Below are 19,488 nucleotides of genomic sequence, written 5' to 3' on the forward strand. Positions count from 1 at the left end.
ATGTAAACTTTTATGAATAACTTTGAATATTCATACTTTACTATTAGTCAACTAAATTATGACAACATATTATTAATTTTTGTTTTAAATATGTATAAACTTTATTAAAGAATTACAAAAATATTTTACATAATATTTTTTAGAGCAAAAGACATTCACCTCTCCTGAGGTTTGGCAAAAAGATAGGGACCTCCCCGGAGGTTACAAAAATTCCATTGACCCTCCCTAAGGTTTCAATAATTCCAGGGACCTCTCTTGAGGTTTCAAAAATTTCATTGATCTCCTCTGAGGTTTCAATAATTCCAGGGATCTCCCATGAAGTTTGCCAAAAAGACACAAACCTCCCGTTATATTACATGCAATAACATGCAATGCACATGACATAGTTAGTCGTTATTAATACAATTAAAATTACTAAGAACTAATTTCATCATGACAAATCCTATTATCGACATTTCCATGCAAGGCTAATCAAGTACTCCATTTGAAATTTGATTGGCAATGTTCAGTTATACTGATGTGGGAGAACTTCATTTTCATTTTGGCTCACTTACCGGCTTATATACATCTTCTAACACACCCAATTTGTTTCAACACAGCTTTTAACTAAAGTCTCCCTAATCTCAGGATATTCCAATGTACATGAAGAACTTTTAAAATATAAGGTTATTATTGCCTGCCTACTCTTTAATATAAGATTCCATCCGTGATGCGCTTGGTGTATTAACACTGACAGATTTCATTGTAGAAGGAAGAATGTCCAAAAAGGAGCATAAGAAATCATCCCATGAACCAAAAGAAAATAAAAAAAGATAATTACAACCAAAATAACACAGCCATCTTGCTCTTTAATATAAGGTTCTGTTGGTGTTGTCCTTTATTAACACTTTCCAGTTTCTATGCAAGCTGGTCTCAATCCTGGATAAAGGATGGTTGAATTACGTAGCGTATAGCCAGAATAACCCTTGGCACATCTCTATAATATTGAATTGAAGCAGCCTAGAGGGACTTAATGCTTAATTGTTGTTGCTGTCATTGTGGAAGTTGTTGCGCCTTTTAATACAAGGTTCGCATACATCTAGCACATCCAAATTGTTTCAGCACAGCTTTTCATTACGGTTCTCAATAATACCTGAGCATATCAATGCACAGTGTAACCTCTACATTGTGAACCATGCATCCCAATTCCTTTATCCCACATCATTACCAACACCCACATCCTAAACATAACAGTAGTAAGGACCAGTTTTTACAAAGAGCAAAAATGGCATTCGCTCAAAACAAAAATTAATCCAGACATACACACATAATAGAAGAAGAATTTATAGAAAATTATATTCAAAGGCTAATTCTCTTCTATTTGTTGTTTTTTCTTCTATTAATTTCATCAATCAGACCCAGCATTTATCTAAGCAAACAGAACAAACAAATCATTTTAAAATTTCTGTGAGCTCTATATTGAAAAACTCACCTCAAATACAAACATATTTTCCTTGTAATTTGCAGCATGACCAGATGTTTCCCAGAGTTGCATGTTATACATATTTGGTGTCAAAACCTAAAAACGTCAATTAACATCAGATGGCTTGTGGTAATTTCTGAGCCATGGCAATGCACTTATATGGATTCAGAGTTTAACCTCTTGGTAACCTCGCTCCCAGTACTGTTTCCGTATAAACTCCATTAACTTGTTGTAAATTCGAGTTCCATGTGGAAGGAAAAACCAACTTCCTGGACTGAACATGATACAAAAAAATAATATTGGTGATGATCTCAATCACGTAAAGCAACGTTAGTCTACTTAACCTGAAGTCATACCTAAGTGGGTGACAAAAGAAAAGCTCCTGCTTTGTCCCCAATAATCGGTGGTCATATTTCTTGGCTTCTTCCAGCTGAGTTATATATTCCTGAGCAAAGATAATCATTCAGTAATGCCATTTGAAAACTATAAATGAAACAAACTACATGCAAACTATATATCAATTGCACTAAAAAAAAATTTACCATCAACTGTTGATAAAACATTAGTTGAGGTGTTTCTAAAGGAGAATAAATTATTAGCTTAAAAACACTAAAAATGTCAAAACCAAGCTATCAGCATAATGAATCTAAAAGGAGTGGTTCTAAATTGATGGCATCCTTCATAAATGAAGTTTAAAAAGAAATTAATATGTGTGTGGTGTATGAAAGAAAGTAATCTCGGGGTGGTGTTTGTCCATTCAAAATTGTGGACTATACTCCTTGGATATATTTTAGCATCGGGTGCTTCAAATATTGATCCTTGTCACTTGTAACTATTCACTCCAATATCTACATGTAGACACACATTTTTGCACCCTCGGTGGTTGTGGAGATTTTTGCTTTTTAAATTTATAGGACTTTTCTATTGGTTGTTATTGTGACCTTACAGTGCCTTTCATGAGTACAAATAGTAATGCCTGCACTAGGGAGCACCCGGACAAGAGCCAGCTTTGCCTGGAGATGGTGGAGGATCTTTTGGCAGTTTCTTTGTTTGGTTTTGGAAGTAGAACAGATTTGGCAGCACTTTGGAAACGCGCATATTTTTGTACTGATGTGGGATTTATGGATGGAACACAATGCGCATATTTTTCAACCTCAAATATGCTATTTCCTTGACAGTTAGATCTGTATCAAAAATTTGTCCCCACTCCACAAAAGCATGCTGGCTTTTATCTGCCAACTGCCATAAAACTCTCTGCAATTTATCAGCCAACACCTTTGCTATTGTTCTATGGATACTCGCCACTTTCTAGTATGCCTCCAATCCTTATTTTTTGCACTACTCACATTAGGAATCAAACTGATAGGAGAAGTATTTTAACAAGATGTGAACTCCCCATGAATGCGGAAGTTGGAAGAGACAAGAAAATCCTCCATCAAAGCTCCAGATGACACTAGAAAAAAGTCATAGTCAACCAATCTGAACCTAGGGCCCTATCTCCATTCAGTTCCATAAAGCACATTCATCTCTTGTTCAAAAATAAGCCTCCAGCACTTGAGTTGTACACCATCCAAAGACTCTAAACACATACCATCAAATTTGGCCAATAGCACACGTCTTCCCTAAAAAGCTCTTCATAGGAAAAATAAACAACCCAGCTTGGTGACATTTTCATCTATTAGGGCCCACATTTCCACAAATCCCATGAAGTTGAATCTTCTTGCACTAGCCACTCTGAAAGAATTCTGTGTTCATGTCTCCTATAAGCCGAAGTGCTCCAGATCTCTACCTCCAGAAGATCTCCTATATCTCGATGATTTTAGTCAGCTTCCTCTCTCAAATCCATGCTTCTCCCCAAAACCCTCAAGCCCACAGAAATCTCCTGAATCAAGCACTCAAGCCTGGTAGCTTCCACCAAAAGATTTCGCTTCTTCAATCAAATATCCCCCAACACCTCATAATTCCAAATATCCCCCAACACCTCATAATACCAAATTTTCAAAATGGACTCAACATAATGAATTTGGAAGCCACTATGAAGCTAGTGCTTCTATTTACCGACCAGCAGCTTCCACCCTTCGACAGGATTTTTGAAGCTCTCCACCTCTGGCCACAAATTCTCAAACAAGGAATTTTGCTTGGCCACATCTTGCAACGGACCAGAAGAATAAGATGATGTAATGCTTCATTCTTCTTTCTGATAACTGGTCCAAAGTGTACACCTTTCTTGAAAAAAAAAATTACAACAATTGGTGTAAACCTTTATACATACATACATACATAGATATATATATATATATATATATGAACTATGAAGAATAGATCAAAACAAACAGCATGAATGGCAACACTAAAGCTGCGAGCCACAATAATGTCAGCGGTATCATAATAAGAAGTAACAATCAATGACTACAGTTGCAGTATGAGCAATTTCATTTACTCCAGCACCAAAATGTCCAGTTTAATTTCAACACATCATACAATTTTTTTCAAATTTGAATAAAACCAGAAGTTAACACAAAATATAGGATCATCAGCTTAGCATTAACGACTGATTGACCTAATAAAGCAAATATAAAAATAAACCACATAAGAGGAAAAATAAACCTTTATACATACATACATATACAGATATATATACATATATATATAAGAATAGATCAAGACAAACAGCATGAATGGCAGCACTAAAGCTGTGAGCCACAATAATGTCAGCAATATCATAATAAGAAGTAACAATCAATGACTACAGTTGCAGTATGAGCAATTTCATTTACTCCAGCACCAAAATGTCCAGTCTAATTTCAACACAGCATACAATTTTTTTCAAATTTGAACAAAACCAGAAGTTAACACAAAATATAGGATCATCAGCTTAGCATTAACGACTGATTGACCTAATAAAGTAAATATAAAAATAAGCCACATAAGAGGAAAAAGGAAATATGAAAATTGCCTTCAAGCGTTTTGAATCAGGATAAGATATGCCATAAACTCTTTGTAAACTTTCACGATCTTTATTGCCCCTCCAGTAAGCTGATGAAGCCTTCAAATAAAAATGTAAACAATAAAGACGACTTATTAACAAACATGCCTAAAAGTATATCAACATTACATCTAAATTACATCAGGTAATGCATCACCTTTAAACAAGCAAATGCTTTAACAAAAGACGTATTTGGTATATGGGGTCCACGACACAAATCAACCAGGGGACCACATCTATACACTGTAATAGTTTTGTCTTCAGGCAAATCGGTGATGATTTCAATCTGATTAAAACAATTAAAGCCACATAAATACGATTTTAAGAAAATAATCCAGCTGGAAAAATTGCTAAGAGCATATCAAACAGTTTGACTTCTGTTAAATAATAAGCTTTCCTTGCCTTGAAACTATTATCAGAAAACATGTCAAGAGCCTGCTCCCTTGTTACTTCAATCCGCTCAAAGGGTTGTTTTTCCTGAAGGATAAAAATAGCATATATCAAATCAAGTCCCAGGAAGAACAATTACTAATGTAAGAATATTAATGAAAATCAGACCTTCAAATTTCAAAAACAAGATATGTATGAACCCAGCATCTTAAAATCCACAGTTAAAATCAAAGTTGAAGTTCTAATTGAAACAAGCCCAATGATATGCTGGAATCTTATATTCGCATCTGTTTCTCCACATAAATTTTCCCTGATTTTCAAACATATAAAAATCATGGTATTTGATGGAAAAACTGCAATGAACATAATTTGTAATGTTTAGCTCCGCAGTTGTAATGGAAGAATTTCTAAAAGATCTAAACAACGAAACAACCAACCACCAATTCTCTCTCCCCCCTCCCTCCCTCCCTCCCTCGCTCTTTCTCTCTCTCATACAAGCTTGCACACACAAAGAGATGAGGGGGAGACTTAGGCTTAGCAAAGTATAAGGCCAATATGGTGGTCAATTAATGAAATTATTTAATATTTGCAAAATAAATTTAGGGCAAAAGACACTCACCTCCCTTGAGGTTTTAACAAAAAGATAGGGACCTCCCCTAAGGTTTCAAAAATTCGATTGACCTCCCTTGAGGTTTCAAAAATATCATAAAACTCCCCTAAGATTTGCCAAAAAGACATAAACCTACCCTTATGTTTTGCAAAAAGACAAGTGTTTTGAGGGGAGGTTGTGTCTTTTTGGCAAACTTTAAGGGAGCTCCTTGGAATTCTTGAAACCTCTTGGGAGATCCCTGAAATTTTTGAAACTTCAAGGGAGGTCAGTATTTTTTTTGTCAAACCTCAAGGGAGGCCAATATTTTCTACAGGCAAAAGACAATGACCTCCCCTGAAGTTTCAAAAATAACAAGAACCTCTGTTAAGGTTTCAAGGATTCTAGGAACCTACCTAAGGTTTGCCAAAAAGATACAAACCTCCCCTTTTATTTTGAAAAAAGATTTTTTTTTTTTTTTTTTTTTTTTGAGGAAGTTTACATCTTTTTGACAAACCTTAAACGAGGTATGTGGCATTTTTGAAACCTCAAAGGAGGCTTGTGACATTTTTGAAATCTCAGGGAAGGTCTATGTCTTTTTGCCAAACCTCAAGAGAGGTGAGTATCTTTTGCCCTTAATATTGGTATACAATTGGTTAGCCTCGAGACCATCCCAATTCAACCAACCCTTCAAAAACCCTAGTTTCATGAGAATTTAGAGACAAATGAACCACAATGAAACATCTACAAAGATTTTTCATATCTTGTACATAACTAGCTAAATATCTCTAACAATCAAAGAAGCAAGGTCTAACAGAAGCAAGTCCATTTGTTTCTCCACATAAATTTTCCCGAATTTTCAAACATATAAAGAAATCATAATATTTAAGGAAAACACTGCCATGAACATGATTTGTAAAGTTTAACTTTAACTTTACAGATGTAATGGAAGAAATTCTAAAAGGTCTACAAAACAAAACAGTCCAAATAACTACAAAGGATAAGATTATTTCAAAAACCGACTCTCTCCCTCTCTCTCTTGAGCAAGTTTGTACACACGAAGAGATGAATGAGGTGGACACTTAGGCTTTGCAAAGTATAAGGTCAATATGAAAGTCATTTGCAAAAATAAAAGGTAAAAGACATTGATCTCCACTCAAGCTTTAAAAATTCTAGGTATCTCCCCTAAGATTTGAAAATTTTGACAAACCCCCATTAAGATTTTCCGAAAAGACACAAACCTCCCATTAAATTTAGAAAAAGACAATCTTTTTAGGGATATAAATGTCTCTAGAGTAGATGTCAGGAGGGATCAATGGGATTTTTGAAATGTCAGAAGTAGTCTCTGAGATTTTTGAAACCTCTAAGGAGGTCCTTATTTTTTCCCAAACCTCAAGGGAGGTCATTGTCTTTTGCCCAAAAATAAATTTAATATTTCTATAAAATTGGATAGCCTTGAGACCATCCCAATTCAACCAACCCTTCAACAGCCCTAGTTTCGAGAGAATTTAGAGATAGATGGACCACAATGAAACATCTACAAAGATTTGTCATCTCTAGGGCATAAGCTAAATATCTCTAACAATCAAAGAAGAAAGGACGAAGCCCCATGATTTAAAATAAATAAAATTGAATCCATCATTTCTATCATACCATTCAGGTTCACAACAAAAGATACTATTTCCCAACAACATAATTTCAAGGATGCACAAAAAGTATTGCCTTTGTCTACAGTAATACAAACAATAGTAAAAGTAGCAGTAGCATTTATTTTGCATCAACTTGTAAGCATAAGAATGAGCAATACCGCAGCGGCTTTCTGTGCCCCTGATTCAATTTTTTTGAAGTGATCCTCATTCAAGCCTAGATCACCATAAAATGCATCATAATAGAAACCCTATCAAAGCATTTAATCATTTCATAAGAAGTTAGCACACTTTGCTTTTCATAACCAACAGCATTATAAAACAACTAAGGAAGAAATATAAAATTGAACCTGCAGAATTTTTTATAATAGTAGGATTTTATACTAAGTTTTTCCAAGTAACTAAAAAGTTAATATAACAAGAGAATTTGGGCAAGCACACACAGTTGCACCATCTACACAATTCTTCACATTTTAATCTAGCAGAGCAAAGTAGCAAACAATGACATAGCAAAAAAGTTAATATAACAATAGAACTTGGGCAAGCACGCACAGTTGCACCATCAACACAATTCTTCACATTTTAATCTAGCAGGGCAAAGTAGCAAACAATGACATAGCAAAAAGTTAATATAACAATAGAACTTGGGCAAGCACACACAGTTGCCCCATCAACACAATTCTTCACATTTTAATCTAGCAGAGCAAAGTAGCAAGCAATGACATAGCAAGGATCATTGGTTTGCCCAAAATTTCTATGTTCAGCTTAATTTGATCCCTGATTTTGCATCCTTTCCAAATTGGTAAGTGCAAAGCTTCATTTTCCATCTGGCTCCTTTTACCTACTTTACTCAGTTACAGGTCACATTTTATATCATAGGATTCATTATTGAGTATCTCGCCAATGAGAAAAAGTAGTTTACCCTATATTCATCTTAAACCATAACAAGTCAGTAAATTAATTTTTTTAAACTGTAATTCTTCAATAATCAATATAGGCTAATGAATTGTTGCCCTAAGATAATAGTGTCTCTTTTCAAGTTTCATCCTGCCCCATGCACTAATTTGGTTTTGGAATAAAAGAAAAGGAAACAAAGGAAAATGCTTTTGCATGCGTGCTAAATAAAAGGCCATTTACACAAATTCCTTTTTTCTTCAGCCATTTCTGATGAGAAACAAAAAGAATTTTATTTGAAACTCTATCAACTAAACTAATGCATATCAAAATAGACAATTTAAATGATAGTCAGGGATGAAAGCCAGCTGGACAACAAAGAGACAATAAAGAAGGGATTAAATACTGACTACACGTTTTGGTACATATGAATGAAATGGAATCAGTGGAAGTGGGGTAGAATTGAATTTATCACTCAATTTCTTCATATTCGTTATTCAAATTTCCATTTCCCACCCCATTCCATTGTACAAACAAGAACATAACTCGAGGTTAAGTTTATTTTGGTTTAAGAAACATCTATTCCTATAAATATAATGGACATGGCCCATAATATAAGAATTTGATAGCACAAAAAATATAATTCATGTGATAACAAAGCACGCAACAACGTAAAAAATTTTATGCTCCTTGACATGAAATCGACAGTAAATATGACTTTAATGGGAATGTCTATTCATTTCATATAATAACACATTCTTTGGCATGAATAACTTTTTTTTCTAAATTATTATGCATTCCCATCTTATTTCCACATATATTTTGCAATTCAAGCGTATCATAAATAGTTCAACAAAAATATAACTGGTAAAGGAGAATCAAAGATTCTCCATGATATTTGCTAAATCAATTTTGGTTCCACAATATCCAATTGATATGGTTGTAGATATACGGTTCCACAATATCCGATTGATATAACTGTAGATATATGTAAATATATTTTGAATATTTGTATTTTGATTCTTTCCTATTTTATAGGAACACACAAGTGTAATTATTCTATATGTACAAGTCATTATCTCCTCCATATGGTTAAGAGGAGGATTTCAACCATTACTCTTTGTTTGTTAAACATCTTTATGGTATCAGAGCCAAAGTTTTTTCTTTGATTCTACCATGGCTGATTCGACTTCTTCCTCACCTACTCTTCCGCTCAACACCATGGTGCATATGCTCACCATTAAACTGACTTCCTCCAATTATCTATTGTGGAAAAATCAGTTTGTTCCTCTGTTAGCCAGCCAAGAACTTTTTGGTTATTTGGATGGTACCAACATGGCTCCCCTGACCACGATTCGTGCCTCTAATGGAACCACAAAGCCAAATGGTACACTTCTTGGCTGCATATCGATCAAACGTTACTCAGTTTACTCTACTCTTCTCTTACGGACGAGCCCATGAGTGAGGTACTGGGTTTACGTCATGTTGGCCTTACAAGGCTTAACATCTTATTTTGATGCTAACAAACAAAGTAAAACTTAACATATTTGTTGAGTAATGATATTTCAGGGTCTAAGAAAGAGAATGTACTAAAAGCTTATATTTCAAAGAAGGATGATCATATGAAGCTCAAATGGCATCAATTCAAAGACTAAAGCTTGAAGATAATGATAGCATGGATATTAAAGGGAACTCGATGAAAAGCTCAAAGTATCTTAAAGCTTGAAGATGGGAAGAAGACCAAAGCATGAAGACTTAAGTATTTAAGAATGACAAATAGCTTAGAAGTCTTTATGTAAGTGTTTTAATATTTAAATATCTTTTGAAATATTGTTGAAGCTCTTTAGGAAAAATATATGGACTTAGAGACCTATTTTAAAACCCCCGGAAAATGTTTTATGAAATACCAAAACAAGAGAGCAAAATTAAATTTGAAAACCAAAATTGAAAAATCAAAAAAAGGTCTGGTCAGCCGACTGACCAGAAATACTCTTGGTTTAGTCAGCCGACTGACCAAAAATACTCTAGGTTTAGTCAGTCGACTGACAGATAAACAACAGCAAAAGTAATTGTCCAGCAAACTGACTCAATACACTGAAACCACCCAGCCGACTGACAGTACCCAGCCAACTGACTCATTTTGAACTATGTCACGCCAGCCGACTGACTATTTCCTGATTTTAATTTCTGGAAGACAAAAGGGTGTCAACCGCCTGTCCAGCCAACTGACCCAATGAAAATACACTACCCAGTCACCTGGTCAACCGACTGACTCCATTGGTTCTGATTTTTTAAACTCCAACGAGAAAATTTCAAAAATTGGTTTTTCAAATATGAACATTATAAAAACTTGGTGGACACTCCAAGTCACTAGGGGAACAAAGAAACTAATCCTAAATTGCCTATAAATAATCCTTTAATCCCAAGAATTCAAATATACAAGTAATCACACAGCATACTTGCATCAAATCTTTCAATCTCTCTCAAAGTTTCATATTGCTCATACTCTTGCTGGAGGGAAATCATCTGAATGGCTGCTGAAACTCCAACCTAAGGTTCTCATACTGAGCTTTCTCAAATCACAAAGGAACCCTTGGTGAATTCTACACTTGAGCTTCAATTCTATTTCTTATTGGTATTTAAATTGTTAAAGTACCTAGAGCTGAAATTGTACTAATCTACTCTATTTTGAGAGTGCTATTGTATGCAGAGATTACTTCATATCTTTTGTAATTCTTGGACGATTCAAGGTATTCGGATCGTTGGCTAAGCGAGGGGATATCCCTTAGAGAGGCATTGCTCTAACCTAATTGAAGGAGTGACCGAACGAGGGTATATTGTTTGGAGAGGAAGGCTCTAGCCTAATCAAAAGAGTGTGTAAACGGTATTGTTCTGCCCGACAAAGGAACTGATTTTAGTGAATCCTTGGGTGATTTGGCAAAGGCGAGGACGTAGGCTGGGTATAAGCCGAACCTCGTAAAAATCCCGATCTCACTCTCTCTTTCCCTTACTCTTTATTTTCAGCACATATAAATTGCGTAGATGATTTAATTTGTAATCATATATATTACGTATATTTGGAAATCAAGTAAACTTAAAATCTAATTTTGATTTGGGTTGTGGAAACCAAAAGAGAGTACGTTGGTTAAACCATACCTTGCGGAAACCATAAGAGAGTACGTTACTTGGTTAACACCCAAAGATAAATTAACTAAGAGTTTATTTGTATTCTGAATTTTGGGAAGAGTGTGAATGTTTTGTTAAAAATCACTTTGAGAAAGCTAATTCATTATCAAAGGGATTGCATTAACAACAAGGCTGCAAACAAACAAAAGCTGAAATCTTGTATCTTATATATCTTGGTTTGGATATTGTGTTTGATTGGATAATCGATTTGGTTGATTGATTGGTTATTTGATTGTTTAAATAGTTGTGTTGTTGATTGTATTAAAGGAACTAAGTTCTTGTGTGATTGATAAATTAAACAAACAAGTCAAAAATTGGTTAAAAGAAATAAAAGAGGTTAAGAAGTCTTAAAAGGAATTAAGAGAAAAAAATTTTAAATCCAATTCACCCCCCCTCCCTCCTGGAACTACACCTTAATTTTCACGTCATTCTCATGAGGCTTGGCGTGCTCTTGAAGTCTCATTCTCACACCGGTTGAAGACACGAGAACTGCAACTCAAGGATGAACTCCAACTAATGCAATGCGGCTCTCAGTCCATTGCTAAGTTTTCCCGCACCTTCAAAGGTCTTTGTGATCAACTAGCTGCTATTGATCGTCCCATTGACGACACGGATAAAGTCCACTAGTATTTACGAGCATTGGGACACGACTACAAGATCTTTTCTACCACAACTTCCGCTACCCTCCTTTACTGAGATTGTTCCGAAAGCTTTGAGTCATAAGATTTTTGAAAGATCCAATTCCCACTCGTCTTCCAACTTTGCTTATTTGCAACAGGCTTCTGAAGCAATAGGAGCCAAGAAAGGGAAAAATTGGTCTTCCTCTTCTTCTACAACTTCTGTCAATTCGAAGTCGTCATCTACCTCTTCTGTTTACTGTCAGTTGTGTGACAAGGAGGGACACTTGGCTAAACGTTGCTGGACCTTCTTGAAACTCAAGAAGAACCAGTCGGCCAATCTTGCTGAAGCTTTTTCCACCTACTCGATTCAAGATCTGAATGGCGCTAAATGGTTCCCTGACTCTGGTGCAACATCCCACATGAACAGCAACACCGAGGGTGTGGATCAACCAACTATCTACTCTGGTAATGAACGTGTCATGGTTGGATATGGTCAGTCTTTAGCTATCTCTCATACTAGTTCCATTTCATCTCTTGTTCCATCTAGTCCCCTTCTTCTATCAAATGTCTTAGTTGTTCCTGACATTAAGAAAAAAATCTTATTTCGATTAGTCAGCTTACTAAAGACAATAATTATTTTGTTACCTTTTCTTCCTTTGGTTTTACCATACAAGATCGGGTCACAAGAATGGTACTGGGAGTCGGAAGATGTGAAAATGGTCTCTACGTATTGTATCAACGTCATCATGCTTTTATGTCCACCACATCCTCTTCACTGCGAGCTTCTGTTCGTTTATGGCATGCTTGCCTTGGTCATCCACATTATCGCACTATTGCTTCACTTTCTAGATTAGGATCTATTTCTTGTATTAATAAATTGGTGAACATTGATTCTGAAATGTGTTGGTTGTAGACTTGGCAAAAGCCACCGCCTACCTTTTTATTTAAATGATGAATTGGTGCCATGCCTTTTGATCATTTATACTATGAATTATGGGGTCCATCACCAGTTCTTTCTTTTACGAGATATAGATACTATGCAATATTTATTGATGATTGTATTAGATTTAGTTGGATATTCCCGTTAAAACAAAAATCTGATTTTTTTTTTATACTTTCATCCATTTACAACAGTACATTGAGACACAATTTTCAGCGAAAATAAAATCTTTTCAGTGCGATGGTGGAACCGAATTTACTAATAATAAATTTCGCTCTCATCTGCACTCTTGTGGTATTGTGCTCCGTCTGGCATGTCCTCACACTCCTAGTCAAAATGGCACTGCTGAACGCAAGCATCGTCATGTCACAGAAACTGGCCTTACCCTTATGTTCCATGTGCATGTACCGCTCTCTTTGTGGGTTGAAGCCTTCTCTACTGTCGTCTTCCTCATTAACCGACTCCCGTCACCGTCACTTGATGGCAAAACTCCTTATGAGCTCCTGTTTGGTAAGCAACCAGATTACTCTATGCTTCGCATTTTTGGGTGTCTTTGCTTTCCTTATTTGAGAGATTACTCACCTAATAAATTGTCTCCAAAATCTGCTCCTTGTGTCTTTTTAGGTCACAGTACCCTTCACAAAGGGTTTAGGTGCCTAGACCGCAAGACATATCGTGCCCATGTTTCTCAACATGTGCAGTTTTATAAAGAATAATTTTCCCTATCATGGTGACTCTGTGCAAAATCTGCAATCCAACATTGACTACACTCAATTTTCCGATTGTCAGGATTGTGTGTCTACTTCTTCTAATGTTGGTTCTTCTCATTAGTTTTCCAGCTCACCATGTTTGCCTTGCAGTGACTCTTCGCATCTATCCTCGGATCCTTCCCCTGATCCCCAGGTTCCTCTTCATGTGGAACCCCTCTCGAATTCTACAGCTCCAAACTCACCTCTTCCTCCACCTATGTCTTCAGTTCCTCGAGTGACCACTTCCAGCCACTCGATGATTACTAGAAGTAAAGTTGGTATATTCAAACCACAGTTATATCATGCTATGACTGTTTTGTCTTCTTCTCAGGCTTTTTAGGCACTTCTTGCTCTCAAAGAGCCTAGGGGTTTTAAATCTGCTACAAAACACCCTAAATGGCTCTTGGCTATGAATGATGAAATTCAAGCTTTGAAGAAAAATTATACGTAGGTTCTTGTTCCTCGTCCTCAAAATCATAATGTGGTTGGATGTCGCTGGATTTTCAAAACCAAACTTCGCTCTGATGGGTCTATTGAGTGCCTTAAGGCTCATCTTGTCGCTCGAGGATTTTCTCATATTCATGGTCTTGAATTTGGTAATACTTTCAGCTCTGTTGTGCGCCCTGCTACGGTCAGAATTATTTTTTCCTTGGTCGTTACTTCTGGATGGCGTTTACATCAGTTAGATGTTAAAAATGCCTTTCTCCACGGTTTTCTCAACGAAGAAGTGTACATGGAACAACCGTTGGGTTACACGGATCCACAGTTCCCTCGGCATGTGTGTCGCCTAAAGCATGCTCTTTATGGCTTGAAACAAGCCCCTCGAGCTTGGTTTCATCGCTTTAGCTCTTTTTCTGCTTAAACTTTGGTTTATTTCTAGTCAGGAGGATTCCTCATTATTTGTCTATCACTCCTCGCTTGGAACTGTTTATCTACTTCTTTATGTTGATGACATGGTCATAACTGGAAGTAATCCTTCTATGGTTCAAACCCTTATTACTCGGCTTTTCAAGGAATTCTCCATGAAAGATTTGGGCGATCTTCATTATTTTCTCGGTGTTGAAGTTCAATCTAATGAGAAATGTTTGTTTCTCAGTCAAACAAAGTATGCTCTTGATCTCTTGCAGCGTGCTTCAATGATTGATGCAAAGCCTATCTCTACACCTTTTGTTATCGAACAACACCTCTCAACCAAAGGAAAGTTGTTCTCCGACCTTACTATGTTTCGTTCTCTTGCCAGTGCTCTTTAGTACTTAACCATCACCAGGTCTGATTTGTCCTTCAGTGTGAATTCTATTTGCCAATTCATGCACGCTCCCACCAATGACCACTTTTGTGCCCTCAAACGTATTTTGCGTTATGTAAAAGGCACTCCTCATCATGGACTTCAACTCCATAAACAGTCCATTCGTGATCTTCTTGCCTACTCTGATGCGGACTGGACTAGATGTCCTGATACATACCGCTCCACTACAGGCTATGCTATTTTTTTGGCGCCAATTTAGTCTCTTGAAACAAAGCACTGTCTCTCGTTCAAGTGCCGAAGCAGAATATCGCTCTTTAGCCATTGCAACTGCAAATATTGCCTGGATTACTCAATTGCTTCAGGACCTTCATGCTACACTCTCAACGCCACCCAAAATTCGTTGTGACAATCAAAGTGCAATTTTTATGGCAATCAATCCGATTACTCACCCACGGTCAAAACATATTGCGATTGACTACCATTTTGTTCGTGAACTTGTTGCTAACGGCACTTTGAAAATTGATTTTGTTCCCTCACATTTGCAACTTGTCGATTCATTGACTAAAGGTGTCACCAAGCCTCAGCTTTTTCTCTTTCGAAGCAAGCTCGCCGTTATCCCTTCTGCCACCCTGACCTTACAAGGGGGTGATAAGGGAGAATCGAAAATTCTCCATGACATTTGCTAAATCAATTTCGATTCCACAATATTCGATTGATATAGCTATAGATATACGGTTCAACAATATCCAATTGATATAATTGTAGATATATGTAACTATATTTTGAATATTGGTATTTTGATTCTTTCCTATTTTATAGGAACACACAAGTGTAATTATTCTACATATACAAGACATTATCTCCTCCATATGGTTAAGGAGGATTTCAGCCATTACTCTTTGTTTGTTAAACATCTTTAATAACTATAATTGAAAACAAGCATATTTAAAAATGTACCTCCCCTCTAGTCGTACAAGGCCCAATGCAGAGCCGGCATCCATACTCTTGCTCAAGAGACTGCACTACCACACGCGCATCAGTTCACAACGAGCCCCATCAGTCCAGAGAAACTATTGAAACAGCACTGAAAGCACAAAGAAGGTACCTGTCCAAGTATGTGCGCGCTTGAATGCCAAAAGGTATCGCGGCCTTCGTCACTGTCAAATGTAAAGAGCTTAAGCTCACAGTCGCTCTCCAGTGGCCTCGACATGTCCCAGAGAATCCCATTTACCTGCGAAATAAGAGCGTTGGAAGCTAAACTTTTCGATATCTCTCTGGCAATGTCGAAAGGCGACGATATCCACTTCTTCCCTTCCTTCACTGTTCCATCCGGCAAAGTAATCCTACCAAAAAGGGAAAACAAATGAGCGCAGAATTCAAAATTAACAAAGCACATCACTCATCTAATCGAATCATTAAGAGAGTGAGATTGAGGTCAGGAGCGAAGAAGGATTACTTGATTAGATCGCCGCCGATGCTTTGGCGATGGGCGATTTGCTGCGCCTTGAGGGATTCGAAGAGGGCAACGCGCTTGGAAATGACGGTCTGAAGATAAGCTTCGTCCTTAGGGGAAGCGGCAGAAGGCTGGGCCTTCTGAGCAGGAACCTCCACCATGAGCGACGGCGGAAGTGGTGACGAAGCGGAAGAGAAGAACCTGAGGGTGAGGCAGAGTTTAGACGGCAGAGGCGCGAGCGCAGAAGAGTAACGGCGGCAACGGAAATAGAAGCCCAGGGTTGAGGAGCATAGCATGGGATGGCTTCGTTGTCAATCTGAGGTTTAGGGCTTTTATATTTTTAAATGTTTTCTGAATTACTCCTAAATTTTTTTTTTTTTATTGTTATTTTTAATTTACTAATGAAGTTGAGTTTGTAATAAAAAAATAAAAAATGAAAAAGTTATAGGGCGGGTAACATCTCAATTAAAGTTTAAAAATGTTCAAGGGTCAATTAATTTATTTAACATAATAATAAAAAATAAGAAAATATCAAATGAATGATGGAAAAACACTTATACAAAAATAAATGAAATATTCAAAATTATAATAAATATCATGAAATTAAACTTATGAGTCAAATAATGAAATTATGAAAAATGGTAGTTGAACAAAGATTAAAATTAGAAACGAATATCTCATCAAATCAATTTGGTTTTTGTGCGTAGGAGATTTGCTAAAAAAGTTATATATTTTTTAAGAAAATTAATGGAAAAGTTTAGGGAAAAAAAAAAAAAGTATTTGTATATGGTATTTATTGATTTAGAGAAAGTGTATGATAGGTGCCTAAAGAAATTCAATGATAGGTTTTAGAAAAATAAAAAAATAAAAATGTAAGTCGTTCAAAATATATATGATGGTGTAATGAAGAGTATGAGGACTATAGGTGGAGAGATTAAAAAATTTCTAATCAAAATAGGTATACATTAAGAATCTACTTTGAATCTTTATTTTTTTGCCTTAGCAATAGATCAACTTATTATAAGTATTCAAAATGAGGTTTCACATTATATGTTGTCTGCAAATGATATTGTATTAATTAATGAAACTATGGGTGTAATAAAACGTAAGTTATAATTATGGAGAGAAGTTTTACAATCTAAAAGTTTTATGATAAATATAAATAAGACGAAATATATGAAATGTAATTTCAATAATGGTAAAAGAAATATTAGGAATAAAGTCAAACTTAATGATGTATAAATAAATAGAACATGTAGATGGTAAAATGGAGAAGTGTGATCATAGAATACCCTTAAAATTAAAAAGAAAGCTTAATAAGACAGTTATAAGGTCAACCATGCTATATGAATCGGAATGTTGGGCAATTAAGAAATAACATATCTAAAAAAATGAAAGTTGTTGAAAAGAAAATACTTAGATGGATAACTAATATAACATTGAAAGATAAACTGAAAAATTGACATATTTGCAATAAGTTAGATGTAACTTTTGTAAAAATATAGTTTAGGCACTTGCAACGTAAGACACATAGCGTATCAGTGAGGAATAGTGAGTTAGTTGTTGTGAGGTGCAGTAGAAGATGTATGAATAAACCTAAAATAACTTGAAATGAGATAGTGAGTAAAGATTTAATAAACATGAATTTGTAAAAAGATATTATCCATAATTGCATAAATAAGAGAAAAAATATTCATGTAGCTGGACTTAAGGTTTAGTTTTGTTGTTGTTGTGTGTATTTGACTAATTGGCATCAACTGATATTGAATCGACACGTGATATGGTAGTAACATATAGAAAGTGAACTTTAATTTTATTATCTAAAAATATAATTTGACAATAAATAAATAAATAAATTGGAATATTAAATCTTCATCGTTTTTAAATACTATAATTTAATTGTTGTCTATTTATTATCTATATCGTGGCAAGTCGCAGTGTTTTGTTTTGCATACAAAGGAGTTGTAGCATCAGTGAAACCTATTTTCACCTAAGCAATTATTAGAGTCCAAATTGTTGCTAAATTGTAAGTCATCTTTCCTTGCATATTTTGCTATAATCAAATATAAATTACATATATTAGGATCTAAGATAAATGCTAAATGTATATACTCATAAGGAAAAATATATCGGTCTAATAATTTTGGTTAAGATGCGATTGTTTAGCATATGATCCTTTTTTATTTTTTATTTTTGTGTCGAGAACTACACCTTAACATTATAGTATGCAATGTTTTTCTATTAGTTAGACTTTTGAGTTGGTCACTGCATATGGGGTATGATTAGATTGTTTTTTATTTTTTAATGTTTATTTTGTAGTTAATGTCACTTTTATACTTGATAATATAATTATTATTATTATTTTTTGCCTCAATGGGCATGGAGCGGTGGAAAGGCATCAACACGTAAGAAGGAGCATCGAGGTTCAATTTCAGGTAAATATACTCACGGAACCAGCGGTACCTGTGGATGGTGAGAATTTACTCTATAAGCCAGCGAAGACCATGGATGGTGAGAGTTCGCTCTCTGAGCCAACGCAAACCATGGATGGTGAGAGTTCACTGTGAGCCAGCGGGGACTGTGAATGGTAATTGAGATGTGTCATTGGGGTTGGGTTGACCAAACGTCCAACTGATGCACGGAAGCCATGTCCGCATTTCGGACTTTACCTGATCAGCGAGACCTAGGGGGAGGACGCTGATCTATAGGTTTGGTGGCGCATCAGGGGATTCGAAGGGCTTGTTAGTGGCTAGAATTCCTATATAATCAAATAATAATAATTAATTTAAAAAAAATTGACTATATTCTCACCTTGTAATTAATAAAGCAAAGTTACTTAATTGTGTTGTACAACTATAACATTTTTTTTATACAAAGGAGCTGATCAAATTTAAGTTTAGAAATGAAGTTTTTAAGGGGTAAAGGACATAAGACTTGTTATTGCCGAAGTATCAAATGTTTAAAATATAAAAAGAATCACCTAGTTTTAGAACAAAAAGTATTTTACACATGTGATATACATAAGTGAACAGTAAGCATAAATTGACCCAAAAGACTTAACTATTATGTCTTTGGACAATTTATGTATATAAGTTACCAAACTTTCATTTACTTTTTTTATATAGGACCAACTTTAATAAGTGAATTTCCAAACATCTCACTCACTCATGAGTCTTTTCCTTAATTGGGAATCAACTCCCTTTAAAAATTAGTTTAATTTTCTAACAATTATTTAAGTGTGTTGTCCCACTGCACCATACATATTTCGGATTGCATTTTATGTGTCTTTAAACTAATCATTTTCGATCAGATACTTGATCTTCCAATTGT

At 35.5% G+C, this 19,488-nt stretch overlaps 1 protein-coding gene across 2 annotated transcripts in view; it reads right to left on the reverse strand.

Annotated features, from left to right (window-relative positions):
- Positions 1 to 16,486, reverse strand: part of LOC131144332 (threonine--tRNA ligase, mitochondrial 1) — a 44,680-nt gene extending 28,194 nt beyond the window's left edge. Inside the window, exons 1-10 of one of the 2 annotated variants that reach the window (XR_009133780.1) lie at positions 16,162 to 16,486; positions 15,811 to 16,048; positions 15,663 to 15,722; positions 7,232 to 7,321; positions 4,851 to 4,925; positions 4,606 to 4,734; positions 4,419 to 4,508; positions 1,819 to 1,907; positions 1,640 to 1,736; positions 1,472 to 1,558 (exon numbers count right to left, since the gene is read on the reverse strand). Coding sequence is in view for 1 of the 2 variants with exons in the window: in XM_058092905.1 (XP_057948888.1) it covers positions 1,472 to 1,558; positions 1,640 to 1,736; positions 1,819 to 1,907; positions 4,419 to 4,508; positions 4,606 to 4,734; positions 4,851 to 4,925; positions 7,232 to 7,321; positions 15,663 to 15,722; positions 15,811 to 16,048; positions 16,162 to 16,454 (1,248 nt within the window). In the remaining variant the exon portion in view is untranslated. The remainder of the gene's footprint in view (positions 1 to 1,471; positions 1,559 to 1,639; positions 1,737 to 1,818; positions 1,908 to 4,418; positions 4,509 to 4,605; positions 4,735 to 4,850; positions 4,926 to 7,231; positions 7,322 to 15,662; positions 15,723 to 15,810; positions 16,049 to 16,161) is intronic. The other variant, XM_058092905.1, reaches the window with a different exon arrangement.
- Positions 16,487 to 19,488: the final 3,002 nt, after the last annotated feature.

Source organism: Malania oleifera, chromosome 12, assembly GCF_029873635.1.
Source record: "Malania oleifera isolate guangnan ecotype guangnan chromosome 12, ASM2987363v1, whole genome shotgun sequence".
NCBI lineage: Eukaryota > Viridiplantae > Streptophyta > Magnoliopsida > Santalales > Ximeniaceae > Malania > Malania oleifera.